Source organism: Crocodylus siamensis, chromosome 4 (assembly GCF_052110815.1).
Source record: "Crocodylus siamensis isolate JL-2025a chromosome 4, ASM5211081v1, whole genome shotgun sequence".
Taxonomy (NCBI): domain Eukaryota; kingdom Metazoa; phylum Chordata; order Crocodylia; family Crocodylidae; genus Crocodylus; species Crocodylus siamensis.
In genome coordinates, this window is record NC_143398.1 from 154,531,440 (window position 1) to 154,544,794 (window position 13,355).

The 13,355-nt window shown below is 43.5% G+C and overlaps 1 protein-coding gene across 2 annotated transcripts in view; it reads right to left on the reverse strand.

Moving 5' to 3' along the window:
* The window catches only part of MYO1D (myosin ID), a 268,077-nt gene that overhangs the window by 121,422 nt on the left and 133,300 nt on the right, over positions 1-13,355 (reverse strand). For both annotated transcript variants that reach the window (XM_090044297.1, XM_090044298.1), the window contains exon 17: positions 2,987-3,210. In XM_090044297.1, the coding sequence (XP_089900423.1) occupies positions 2,987-3,210 (224 nt within the window). The remainder of the gene's footprint in view (positions 1-2,986; positions 3,211-13,355) is intronic.

Consider the following 13,355-nt stretch of genomic DNA (forward strand, 5'->3'; position numbering starts at 1 on the left):
GGGGGGAAAAAAAAAACTAATCGGTTCCAAAGTTTGTGTGCAGCAGCAACACCACCTACCCAAATCCATTCTCCTCCATCAGTTTAACAAGGAGACAACTCCTGACCTCAAGCTCACAAAGTAAACAGGGTTAAAAGGGAAATAGACCTCTGTAGCTCTTGCTGTTCTAATACACTTGTCTTTAAAAAAGGTACACTGAGCAGGGACCAGATTAGCACCCCACCGGGACCCCCTCAAGCCCCAGGGGAGGCGCAACCAGGCCTAGGATCAGTGAGGATTTAGTCAGGGAACTTCTGGAGGGACAGGACGTATTTAAATCACCTGGTTTGGACAAATCTCCACCCCCGAGTGCTGAGGGAATTAGCTGAGGTCATCGCGGGACCCCTGGCACGGCTGTACAAGCACTCGTGGTGCTCTGGTGTGGTGCCAGAGGACTGGAAGAGGGCCAATGTTGTTCCCATCTTCAAAAAGGGGAGGAAGGAGGTCCCGGGAAACTACAGGCCAGTTAGTCTTACCTCAATCCTGGGTAACCTTTTTGAGAAAATTATCCTGGCACATGCCCACAAGGAGCCAGCAGGGGAGGTTATGCTTAGGGGCAACCAACACGGGTTCATCAGAGGCAGGTCCTGTCAGACCAACCTGGTGCCCTTCTATGACCAGGTCACCAAATCCTCAGATGCAGGGGTAGCAGTGGACGTAGTCTTTCTGGACTTTCGGGAGGCCTTCGACACTGTCTCTCACCCAATTCTCGTTAAAAAACTGGGGGACCATGGTGTCGACATATACACAGTCAAATGGGTTGCTAACTGGCTAGAGGGCCACACCCAGAGAGTGGTGGTGGACAGGTCATTTTTGACCTGGAGGGATGCGGGCAGTGGGGTCCCCCAGGGCTCTTCCTCAGTCCCGCACTGTTCAACATCTTCATCATGTTGGACAAGGGGGTAAAAAGCACCCTGTTCAAATTTGCTGATGACACTACGATGTGGGGGGATGTGGGCATGCTAGAAGGGAGAAACAGGCTGCCAATTGGACCTAGACAGGTTACAGGGGTGGGTGGATGAGAACAGGATGGGTTTCAACACTGACAAGTGGAAGGTGCTGCACTTGGGGAGAAACAACCAGCACCATACCTACAGGCTGGGGAACTCCCTTCTCGTCAGTGCACAGGCAGAAAAAGATCTTGGAGTCATCACTGATGCCAAGATGAACATGGGCCGACAGTGTGAGGATGTGGTCAGGAAGGCCAACCGCACCTTGTCATGCATCCACAGATGCATCTCGAGCGGGTCCAAGGAGGTGATCCTCTCCCTCTACGCGGCACTGGTCAGGCTGCAGCTGGAGTACTGCATCCAGTTTTGGGCGCCGCACTTCAAGAGGGGTGTGGACAACATGGAGAAGGTCCAGAGGAGGGCTACTCACATGGTCAGGGGGAGCAGGGCAGGCCCTATGAGGAGAGGCTACGAGACCTGAACCTGCTCAGCCTCAACAAGAGAAGGCTGAGGGGGGATCTAGTGGCCTGTTACAAACTAGTCAGAGGGGACCAGAAGGCACTGGGGGAGTCCCTGTTCCCCCGAGTGCTACCAGGAGTGACTAGAAATAACGGTCACAAGCTGGCAGAGGGTAGGTTCAGGCTAGACATCAGGAGGCGCTGCTTCACTGTCAGGGCGGCTAGGGTCTCAAACCAACTTCCAAGAGAAGTGGTGCTGGCTCCTACCCTGGGGGTCTTTAAGAGGAAGCTGGATGAACACCTTGCCGGGGTCGTTTGACCCCAGTAGCTTTTCCTGCCATGGCAGGGGGTCGGACTTGATGATCTGCTCAGGTCTCTTCCAACCCTACCAACTATGAAACTGTACGAAATGCCATCACAAAGTTTCATGTGTATAGTTTCTGCTTTCAAATAAATCTGCAATTTACAAGTGAAAATGTTTTTCTAACTGACAGTCCTGAAAACTTGCCCTGACATCCGGAAGTCATCCTCAGTTAACTGCTTGTACATCTGCTCATAATAAAGGTTTTGTAAGCCAAATTCTTGGCTCAGTTACAACTCCATTCATGTCAGAATTTAGCCTTGTAGCTGGAACTCGGTTAACTCTTCCTGGGTAGTCTAGCTCATTCCGATTTGAATTACAGATACATCTCAAACCTGTAACTAAATTTGGACCTGATTGTGCTAGGCTACCTATGAGAAGCACCATGAGAAAAAGCCCCTGTTCTGAAGATTTAACAAATCTCAGGCAAGTCAAATAAGAGGCAAGAAAGTGAGGGAGGCATATAGAGATGAAACAATTTAGCCAAATCAGATCAATGACCGGACTACAATTAGAATTCAGGTCTCTAGACTTCCTGTCCAGTATATGTATTAGGCCACATCGTTTCATGTTCAACTGTAGCAGCATTGGCTGTGCAGGCCTAACATTACTAAATGCCTTTTAGCCACCACGGTCAGGGGCTACGACAGTGAACAAACCCAAGGAAGAGAGGTACTCAACAACCTACCATTTGCAGTCTCATTTCTCTACCCTCCTGCACTGGAACTAAGGGATATTACGCTTACTACTGAGATTAAGAGCCCTTATTCCTGACATCTCTAAATACTAGGCAGAGGCCATTAAATGTAGATTACAAATATATAGGATGGGTCTTACCCTGGCCAGAACAGCAAGCAGATTATCCAAATTATCTTTGCTGCAGGAAAAGACTAATTTACTACACAAAGTCTGGAGGGAGTCATGAGGATTCCTCGTCTTCACTATTTCGACACCTCTCACTCATTTGTTAGATCACTCCAAGAAGCTGCAGTACGTCATTATACTACTCAGTCAATTGTAGCAGAGCCTGCAGGTATTCTAATCTTAAACCTAGCTTTAAGATACACCAACTTTTCTTCCACCTGCTATACAGAAAACATTCACAAGGGAATTCAGCAGCTACTTGCAAGGCTTCATATCCAGAATTCAAGGATGAGAGGAGGGATCAGTTTTTGTACCTGTGGTAGATTGCCTGCAGCACCTCTTCAAATCGAAGCAGCACTTTAGGAGGGGTTGGCCACTTCACATGTTTGCCATAATCCTTCATTGATCTCACATTGTGAAAGCGCCGGGTCACCTCGCGGATGTAGGACTTCACTTTGTAGCGCCGGTAATATTTGATGATTGTGAGGGCAGCCCGTGTCCTCTTATAGCGAAGGCGGGCTAGTGTGCCCCTCCAAACCTAGAGGGAATGAAGAAGAGTTGCCATTTTAGCAGCCAAAACCTGTGATGTTATTTATCCTCCTGCTCCCATCACAGGCTTGTTGCCTTTGGCCAGAAGGAAGAAGTTAATCATGTATATGGAGGATCCACTCTTCTATTTAACTTTTCAGCTGAAGGCCTGGTTATACAGATGCTATTCCACAAGCTACTGCTATACTATGAGCTACTTCTATTTGTACCTATACAAATACAAGCAAAATTCTAACTTTGAATAAAAGTCAGTATCACACACAAATTAATACTATTGCTTGAGTTACAGTTGAGGTAAATGATTGTTTTGATCAATCTAAAAAATAAACAGGTCTTATACCCAAGCACTCCATTCCTAGTTGACTGCAACGTTCCTTCTAAGGAACAGTGGTCCGTGAGCACGCCTCCCGCTTTCGGCACGGTCTGCCTGTAAATGACCCACAGTAAGTGTCCAGGTGGGAATGGGCAGGGATCAGCCACCACCTTCTCCATGCTAACTGCTGCCCAGAGCAGTGTAGTGGAGTGCTGTGGGGCAGCCATGGGCCAGACACAATCAATGAATTGGTAGAATTGGAAGGGAGGCACTGGGGCTGACGTGGGACACTTACCAAAGGTAAGCTCCTCGCACGGGGCAGGCAGCACCAGAATGCACAACAGACATACAGGAAGTGATGCATCTTCTGGGTCTTCTTTTCAGACACACAGCTCAAGGGTTTGCCCCAGCATGCCCACACTAAGCAGATTTCCCACAGATGGCCTGCTTGCATTTGTATTTCTGATGATATCCACACTGGCTTACTAGGCTGCAGATTCCGGATTTCATAAGTGTGTGCGCGTGCGTGGATATATCTATAGGAAAGGCTAAATTTACAATGAAAAAAAAAGTGTAGCCTGGATAAGCAAGTAGTGTTGTTCCCATCCTATAACCAGAGAATTAATTTCACCTGAGTGCTCTCCAGCTTGCATGCAGCTCCCTAAGGAGTTAGGTGAACAGCTGTACTTCCTCTCAAGTATCATATTTTATCAGCTACCAAGATGAAAGCTAGTATTTTTGTTTCCTCACAGAGTTGAACTGGAAAGATAATGAGCCTCCCACCTGCAAGGAAAAAGCTTCACAACTTGCAAAGAGCTCTACTGGTGAATTTATTTCACCCCAGAGATGCATCCTATAGCCCTACAGATGCACATCAAGTCTTCTATTTACACAAAGATTAATTAATTACCTTAGGCAATTTCCAGTGTGATATTTGTTTTATGACGTTTGTGTCAGAGATTCTCTCCTCCAAGCTTTATTGCTTTTGTTATATGGCATAAGTAGTGACGCAAGGGAAAAAATGATATGAAGATCTGCTATTCACAACAGAGCTAGAATATTAACGAGACACTAAGAATCCCAAATGTAGAGGAACATTTTCTTCCAACCTTTCACAACTAGGAATGACCCTCTTCTAATTTTCAAGGCTGGCATCCCTTCCTCCAGGGGCATAACACACTTATTCCTGAAACAGAGGAACAGGTTGCTACAGAATGATCAATTCCCTTAACTTCAATCTGAGAACATGTTGTCTTTCTCTGTAACTATGTTCTCGTGCTCTAGCAAGGCAAGAACAGAAATGGATATGATCCTCTGCACAATAACATGCTGCTGAAGCACTTAATTTCCAGGTCAAAACAATACTCTCACTTTTCAACCTTATTTACTCAAATATGACATTTACTTGAATATACGATGAAGCTCCCTCCCTGCTCCTTCCCATCAGCATGGGGGGATAAAGCTCCTGGTCTTAAATTTGAATACAAGGAAACCTCAATAAATACAATGTCTATCATTAAGCTGCTGCTAAAAGCAGCATGTGCTCAGTAATGGAAGCAAACTATGAGATTGATTAGATGCAGCCAACACACAGCCCATGGGCAAACGTACTGATGGGAACTTTAATAGATGGTGCTATGAACCCTATTTATAATGAATCCTCCATCTTACACCCATCTTCTACATTTCCCTTTATTTGCTTTTAGAATGAAAACAGCTCTTTGTCTGCTTTTCACACTGGAAAACAAATAAGGCCAAAAAGTTTCAGGGATTTATCTGAAACTTATTCATCTATCTGAACAATTTCAGTTCATCCTACAGACTACACAGCCATAATGCACCCTTCTGAGCAAGATCAGAAGGGAAGCACAAGATGAATGTATGTATGCAAGGGGAAAAAGTCTAAACTCTGCATGACTGCCAAAAATTGTATATATAGCTATGTAAGTGTCACTTAGACATTAAAGGTGTAAGAGGATTTGGACTATAGTTAACATTTAGACTACCTGCCTTGAGCAATGGGCTGGACTAGATGACCTTGCAAGATCCCTCCCACCCTTTTCTAAGATCCTAAATAGCCATCAGGTTGCAACAGCATTAAATGACCAGTACCATGGGTTGGGATTGAACTGACAACCCAGGGATGAAAGGGTATGCATCACTAGTAATCTTTTGATCCTCCAGTGACCCAGTCTGGCAAGCATTCATTCTTACAAAACACAAAGCATCAAAATACACATTGGCACCTAGCCATTAGTACAAAGTAAGGAGGTTTAGACTTGTAAAGAGAAATTAAGCCAAAGGACCACCTTGAAAATACACTGTTTTCCAAGGTTGTCTCCATTGTTTGATATTTACAGCCAGACAGTAAACACTACAGTAAAGCTTGAGAATGAATTTACATAATGCTATTATAGTTATTTGTGAAAACAAACATAAACCTAATTTGAATACATTTTTAACCATATGACAGTGTGCAATTACTACTGATAATCTAGAGACTGACACTGAAACAGAACAAAAAAAACTAGTTTCAGGGAATGCCATAGTCCGATTCATTAGAATTTTGAATTAAAAGGAACTTGGTCATGCCTCAAGAGCAATGTATATGTAACATCCTTGAGTCTTTGTAAAAAAAAAACAAAAAAAACAAGGGGGTATTATAGGAAAAAAGTTCTAGTAAACCACAAATTGTCACAAGCTGTTTTCCCAGATGCCCTATCATATATCCACTCGACAGTTGCTCTTATGATGCAACTGGAAACCTTTAATGGCTCTCCAAGGTTACAACAGAGGGGCAAACTGCCAGTCTGGTCAGACTGGACATGGGATCTTAGGGTTGCTGTCTTAGAGAATGTGGAGTAGACAGACTGGTCTAATGGATGCACTTTGGAAGTAAGCCTTGAGAAGGATTTTATGGTAAGTAAACTCCTTTAACCAGTGTAAAGGCTGAAGATTGATTTATAGTCTATATAACACCCAAACCAGCAAAAGAAAAGTGGATTATAGAGAAAATGCCTCACTGACTAGATAAAAAAACTGATGTCAGAAAGTTTCACTACAAAAAAGACAACAAAGAAAACAAGAATGATTTTTCTTTGGCATTTCATATGCATGTTCCCTGCTAAAAGATACCATCTGTACATGTGGAAAAGAATGAGAACAAGCACTCTCCTTGGTTGTCTAAATGACAAATTTAAAAAGTAGACACACTAGGTAAAACATGGTATTTAGAACTGTGCCTTTCAATATACATTGTCATCTTGCTTATATTATTAACATTTGTGCACGTCCTGTTATTGAAAAGCAAGCAGAAGAGTAATGATGTTGGACAAATGCTCTCAATTTAATTGATTTTCCTCATAAATATTGTCCTATCAAAAGTCAGATTTTAAGACCCATAATTAGCCTCAACTCAGGGGTGGGAAAAATACAGCCCGCCAAGGGATTTTATCCGGTCCACAGTAGGTCCCTCAACCTCACCCAGTCCAGATGCAGAGGAGGATGCCCAGGCTGTGGCATGTACAGCCACCCCTGCCACCCCCAGATGCACAGCGGGGCTGGGATGGCACAGCGGATGGACTCAACTTCCTAAAAGCCACAGCAGTGGCAGCTCCTTCCCTTCTGGCTGCCGCTGCCATTGCTGCCACCGCCAGCCCCGGCTCCACTGCCTGAGCACCCTGGCTTGTCTGCTTCACACCCAGCACTGAAAGTGCTGGACAGAGTGGGCAGATGGGTGGATGGGGTCTCCATGGAGACCAGCCTGGGACCCCCTGGGCAGAGCATGCTCAGCCAGGGAAACAGGTGGGGTCATGAGCGAGTTGGGGGCAGCATCCAGGAGCAGAACAGATGGGTGGGGCTGGGGCCAGGATTGTGGGGCTGTGTTGGGAGCAGACTGCAGCTCTGTCCCAGGCCCTGGCCCTGCACTGTCACCACCCCATAATCCCAGCCCCAGCCTGCTCCTGGATGCTGCTCCCCTTCTGCCTGCAGCCCCATCCCATCCACCTGGCCAAACACATCCTGCCTGCACGGTTCCCAGGTCAGTCGCCATGGAAATCACACCTGCCCACTCCATCTGGCACCCACAGACCAGTTTAGAAATTTACCACTTAAGGAGTTTTGGTCAACTGTTGCAGGTGAGGATGGGGGGTGCTGACACAACCCACAACAGCTCACTAAAATTCCTTAAGTGGCCCTCCAGCCCAAATAATTGCCCACCCCTGCCTTAACTGATCAGAACAGAAACAGCAGAGTTACTGGGCTATAAACATATGTTGCATTTGTCCTGGGATAAACCATTTTATCTTGGGACACAGAGCAGTCATTCAAGGTCTACGTCAAATGTCCCAGGATGAATCTTATAAAAGTTAATGGAACAAGAAGTATTACCACTTTTTTCTAGGATATCAAAGTGCATCTAAACTGTTAACTGCATCACTGGAACAAAAACAACTTGTCTAGGGACAAATGCAACGTCTGTTCCTAGCCTGGGTGAAATCCAGGCCAAAGGATGAATCCTCCACTTTGGTGGAGCTAGGATTTCATTTAAGATGTGCGAGGCCTTCTGGAGCACCATCTTAAGATCTTTATTTCTATGGGCTGACCTGACAGTAGGGTCTAAAAACAGTATAAAAATCCATAAGTAGCAGATACCTAAAAATCCTTGTATCTACATAGTGAAGGACAAAGAATGCAATCTGCATATTCAATCCTCTAATAAAAGTAGCAAAAATAAATAAAACAATCAATATTGCCTGGGACAAATACTTAAATCTAGACTGAACCAAGTGCTAATACAGGTACCACAAGGAACAACCTTATACTCGCCAAAGGAGGAACTCGATAATTCAATAGGAGAACCTTATATGTCCTTTACCAGAAATGCACAGTAATTGGAGCTAGAAGCAGCAGCTAAATAAAAATTGTGAATAATTCTTCCAGCTTGTGAGAAGAAATTAGAAACTCTAGCATAAGTATTTCCTAATGCTTGTATGTAGGACATATTTAAAATTAGGTCTTGAAACATGGCTGAGTCAGAATAAAGTATCATCTGCTGTATTTATATTTTTAACCAGTCAGAGGTCCATGGGATGTCAAAAAAAAGTAATGGATTGCCTCCAATGTTACGTGGAATATACATCACTGCAGAGGTTGGCTTCACAGCAAGAAGTGCCAATTGCTACAAACATCAGCTCTCCAGTCCCAATTATCCAGCTGAGGTTTATCCCTGGGCAATACTCAAGCAAGTAAGCTATTTGCTAAAAGTCTGATCTGAAATTCTGAAGTTTCTGCTCAGGTTTTGCTCTTTCCTGAGGAGCCTATGCTTGTCTCTTCCAGATGGATCTTACTTTCCTTTAATTCCTGTAACAAGCAATTTCACAAGTGTCTGGATAGATGCCACTCAAATCCCCTTTATTGTACTAACTTAACTCTGTTTCAGGAAAGTCCCAGCTAGTTTATATGTTATAAACTGAAGTTGATGAAGCTGCACCAACCTAAGTTACATAAGTATTAAAAGTAAATGCCAGGCTAACTAGAAGCATACATTTAACTGCTGGGCTCTATTACTGAGCCAGTGTAGTCAAAGCCTCAAATTTATCAGCAATTACTACTAGACATCCATCCACATAATAAATGCAATGGTAGTAAATAACTGGGTACTACAGACAACTGCCTCCAGAGAAAACACAAATCCCTACATAAACATCAATGAAATGTCAACTTCAAAGCCTCATTAGGAAGTAGTTTTAAAGCAGCCATAAACATACATTCAGCTGAATTGAAAGGACTTGAATCCTTCACCCATGCTCTCCTCCAAACCTTAAGTTGTCCAGGAAAGGCTCCCCATTCTTTGGGACTCTGTTTCACCGCAACTATAGTGGCTAGATGGAAACGCAGAGCCGATAAGCTTATAAGATAGAGGGGCTTTGACTCTAAATATCTCAAGTTACTTTCCCTTCCATGAAACAGTGACAGAGACCTCTTGAAATGTAGTGAATTACATAGCTGTGTTTCTTACTCAGGAATACTCAGCACTAAATCTAAATTAGAATAGATCAAGGTCAGCTTGTACAAACAGTTGTGCCATGCAGAAAAGGGATGATCTAATACATATGGTACATCGCATTCATCTTCCAGCTGTGTGCTGCCAGAATAATCAAGTGAAAACAATGCAGTTCCAAAGCCATAACAGTTTCTGTAACTCATTTTGCATCTGTGCTGCAGAAAGGACTGGAAAAGGTGAGCATTCAATGCATCACTAAAAGTGCTTGAGCAGCTTTTATCTTGTATAGGGTGCATGTTCCTGCCTTATCAAGCTGGTATTTTTGACACCTAAATTCAGCACAATTTGAGCATGCAGAACACATAGAGGTCTGAGAATCATGACACATGCTACATGGCTACTCTCAGTTATTAGGAGCCATTTATAAAGATATCCCCTAGCGTGGATGTTCTTGGTTTATAGGGTTTTGTCCCTCTGCTCAGGGTCAAACCAATTAACATATTTTGGGATTACAAAGGGATTATACCCTATGGTCAGATTGGTATAAATTAAGGGAAGGGGGGGGTTGTCTTCCTCTGTAGCAGGGGGCATAGCCCTCTTCATTAGAGCTTTTGAGTGAACCCCTGCAGGTGCAGAACACTGACAGTCCTTATCCCTTTGCTTTATTTGTGGCAGGTTAGGATGCTTTTGGAATTTTTGGGCAATATGCCCTGTAGCTGTGTACCAGGGTGGAAGGTGGAGCTTTAGACACAGGTTAGACAAGAACTCATACAGGATGGTTTGCACAGAGATCATCCTCCCTTGGGCAAGAGGTTGGACTAGATGACCTCCAGAGAGCCCTTTCAGCTCTACTTTTCTATGATTCTGTGCTACCCTGGAACCAATTAACTAGTAGTAGGTCAATGAATGACCACAAAAGGTGCTTGGGCAAAAAGTTCAGACTGAAATTCAATCAACCTTCTCCCCCCACAATTGAAATTTGTAGTGTTAAAGCAAATTTTATCCAGATTAATCCCATCCCCATAAGAAATAAACCTGACAAAACCCAGTCTAAAAATCCTAATTTCAGTCTAAAGACTCCTATGCTTCCATACCTCAATCTTCTCCCCCAGGCCCAAGGACATGGAGGGGCCATGAAGATTGCCTAACAGCCAACATATTGCCTTATTTGGATGTGCGATGACAAGGCTGTCTCGAGTCATGGATTTTTCATGGGGGCATCTGAATCAGACAATATTAAAAAGACACAGAACCAATAAAATGATTCCGTCTAAATTTCTGAACAGATGCAAAGAATACACTTTAAAGTCAAAACCCCAAACTCTACCCTTACAAATCAAATACCACTGCCATATATTTGAGTAGTGCTGCAGGTCCAGGAACCGTGGAGAGCAATTACATGCCTGCTATAACGGAAGCATACCCCTCTCTCACCAGGCATTCTTCACACTTGCCTGAACTGTTTCAAGATCAATATTTCATGCTGCCCCTAACACAGCTGCCCTCCAGGCATCCAAACTTGAAGACAGTAAAACAAAACCCAGCTAGAAAATTCACGCAGACTTGAACCTGGCTGCACAGCTTCTGAAGAGCCTCAAATGGGATAGGTTATTAAACACTGAAGTTGATAGTGCAGCACAGAAACTGTATACAGGGCTGCCTCTACCACCACTGAGCCTCACAAGTTGGAACAAATGCTCAAATCTGACGGCAAGCTTAATTACGTGACTGCTGATTATGTCTGAAAGAGGTCACTGCCTTACAGACAAGGGGTATGATGGAGTGGCCAATGCTCAAATATTGAGCCCAAGGGGCTACTTACATACCCAATCTGTGATTGAAAAGTTCCTAGGAGTTGAATCAAAGCAGATAAAAATTCTTAGGTGTTTCTTTCTATAATACCAATGCCTGCAATTCTAGAAGACCAAACCAGGTAGAGTTTGAGCACCTACCAGCAACAAAAGGGGGAGGGGAAAAAAAAAAAAAAAAAAAAAAAAGCTTAATTTACACACGTGCCAGCTTTAACTAACTTAAATCAAAATGTAGATGTACAGTTTAAATTTCCCCAAACAGAAATCTTTTCCTAGAGGGATAAGAGAGAGCAGAAGTGTCACACTGTAAGCTAATTAGATTGTCACAGAATGTAATATCAAAAAATGTTTTATAAATAAACAAGTCCGTTCAGTTGTATGCAAAGTAGGTATAATTTTTGTGTGAAATATGTAATTGAGTGTTATGATCCTGACCAGCAAGGTGGTCTGCTGCTCAGCAACACAGCTAGCAAACAAACCCAAGGTTTCAATGAACGGCATACAAGCATGCATATACTTACCTTTCTTCAAGGTTCACTGGATCTTGACTGTAACATTTAATCTGTCTGGAAGCCTCCACAGTGGCCTTTCCCTTCCACCTGAAAGGGTTTACTACATTCATGCAGGTGTACTTAAAATCGCCCATCAATGGGCACAGTTGAGACAAAGCACTCTTACACTATTGTTTCTTACACTATTTTTGCAGAATTTCTTGCTCTGAGTGTCAGGGAAGATCAGCCAGAAGATGACAACATACCCAAGTTTCCTGCACCAACTTGCCAGAAATGATATTTACAACTAGGATTTTAAAGGATGTTGAATTTAGGGCTGGATGGAAAATATTTCCAACCCAGGAAATTTTCCTATTATACTCTATTGGGGTCACCAACCCACAGCGAGTGCCACAGGTGGACAGCTACCCTCTGTGTACAGCACATGGCAGATCAGGGAGGGAGCAGGGAACACAGTTACAGATGAGGCAAAGAGCAGAAAGCAGAACAACAGATCAGGCAAGGGAGGGGGATTGGAGTGGCACTTGGGAAGTATGCAAGGCTTGCCTAGTGGAACGTATACCAAAAAGGTCAGTTCTCAGGGCTCTACATCCATACATATCAAAAAGGAAAAATCTAAAAGGTTTTCAAAATCCAAAAATCCGAAGAATCAAAACAGCATATAGATTTCAAAGTTATAATTAGTTCATTTTCAGAACTGTTGAGAATTAAGTTGTTTCAACAAATTTGAGTTTTCCAACAAAAAAGTTTAGTCAATAATTCCCAGCCAGTTCTAGCTAAAATTTATTTATGGTACGTAATGTGCATCATCCAGTAAGCAGCTGTACAAAAAGCACTGCCATGCACACACAAGACTGCTTTTCCTTAATTTCTCTTTCCACCCTACCACAATATATTTCCTATGTTCTTCCCTCTATTTGCACCTACACTAGATCTCAGAATATTAATCTAGCACAGTGGATCTCAAGGCACCCCTCTGAAAATGCCAGCTCATACCTTTCACTTGTTTTTCAAGTGCAGAAAAAAATATAGCACAACAGAACAGAATGTTGTTGACTTTATGGATTCCTGTTTGAAATCTTTGGGTTCATCTTGCAAATAGTGTGCTTGAACACTTAAGTGTGCGCTTATACTAAACAACATCCTCACACCCTTAAGAGACCCTGGTGAAGAACAGTTGACGTAGTAAGATTAGCTGTTACAATGACCATGCCTAAAATCAGACTGTTCCCATACACCTAATAAAAACACCCTTAGATTTAAAGTCCAGAGGAGAGCCACGCGCATGATCAGAGGTCAGGAAAACAGATCTTACGATGACAGGCTGAGAGCCATGGGACTCTTTAGCCTGGAAAAGCGCAGGCTCAGGGGTGATCTGATGGCCACCTATAAGTTTATCGGGGTGACCACCAGTATCTGGGGGAACGTTTGTTCACCAGAGCGCCCCAAGGGATGACGAGGTCGAACGGTCACAAACTCCTGCAAGACCGTTTC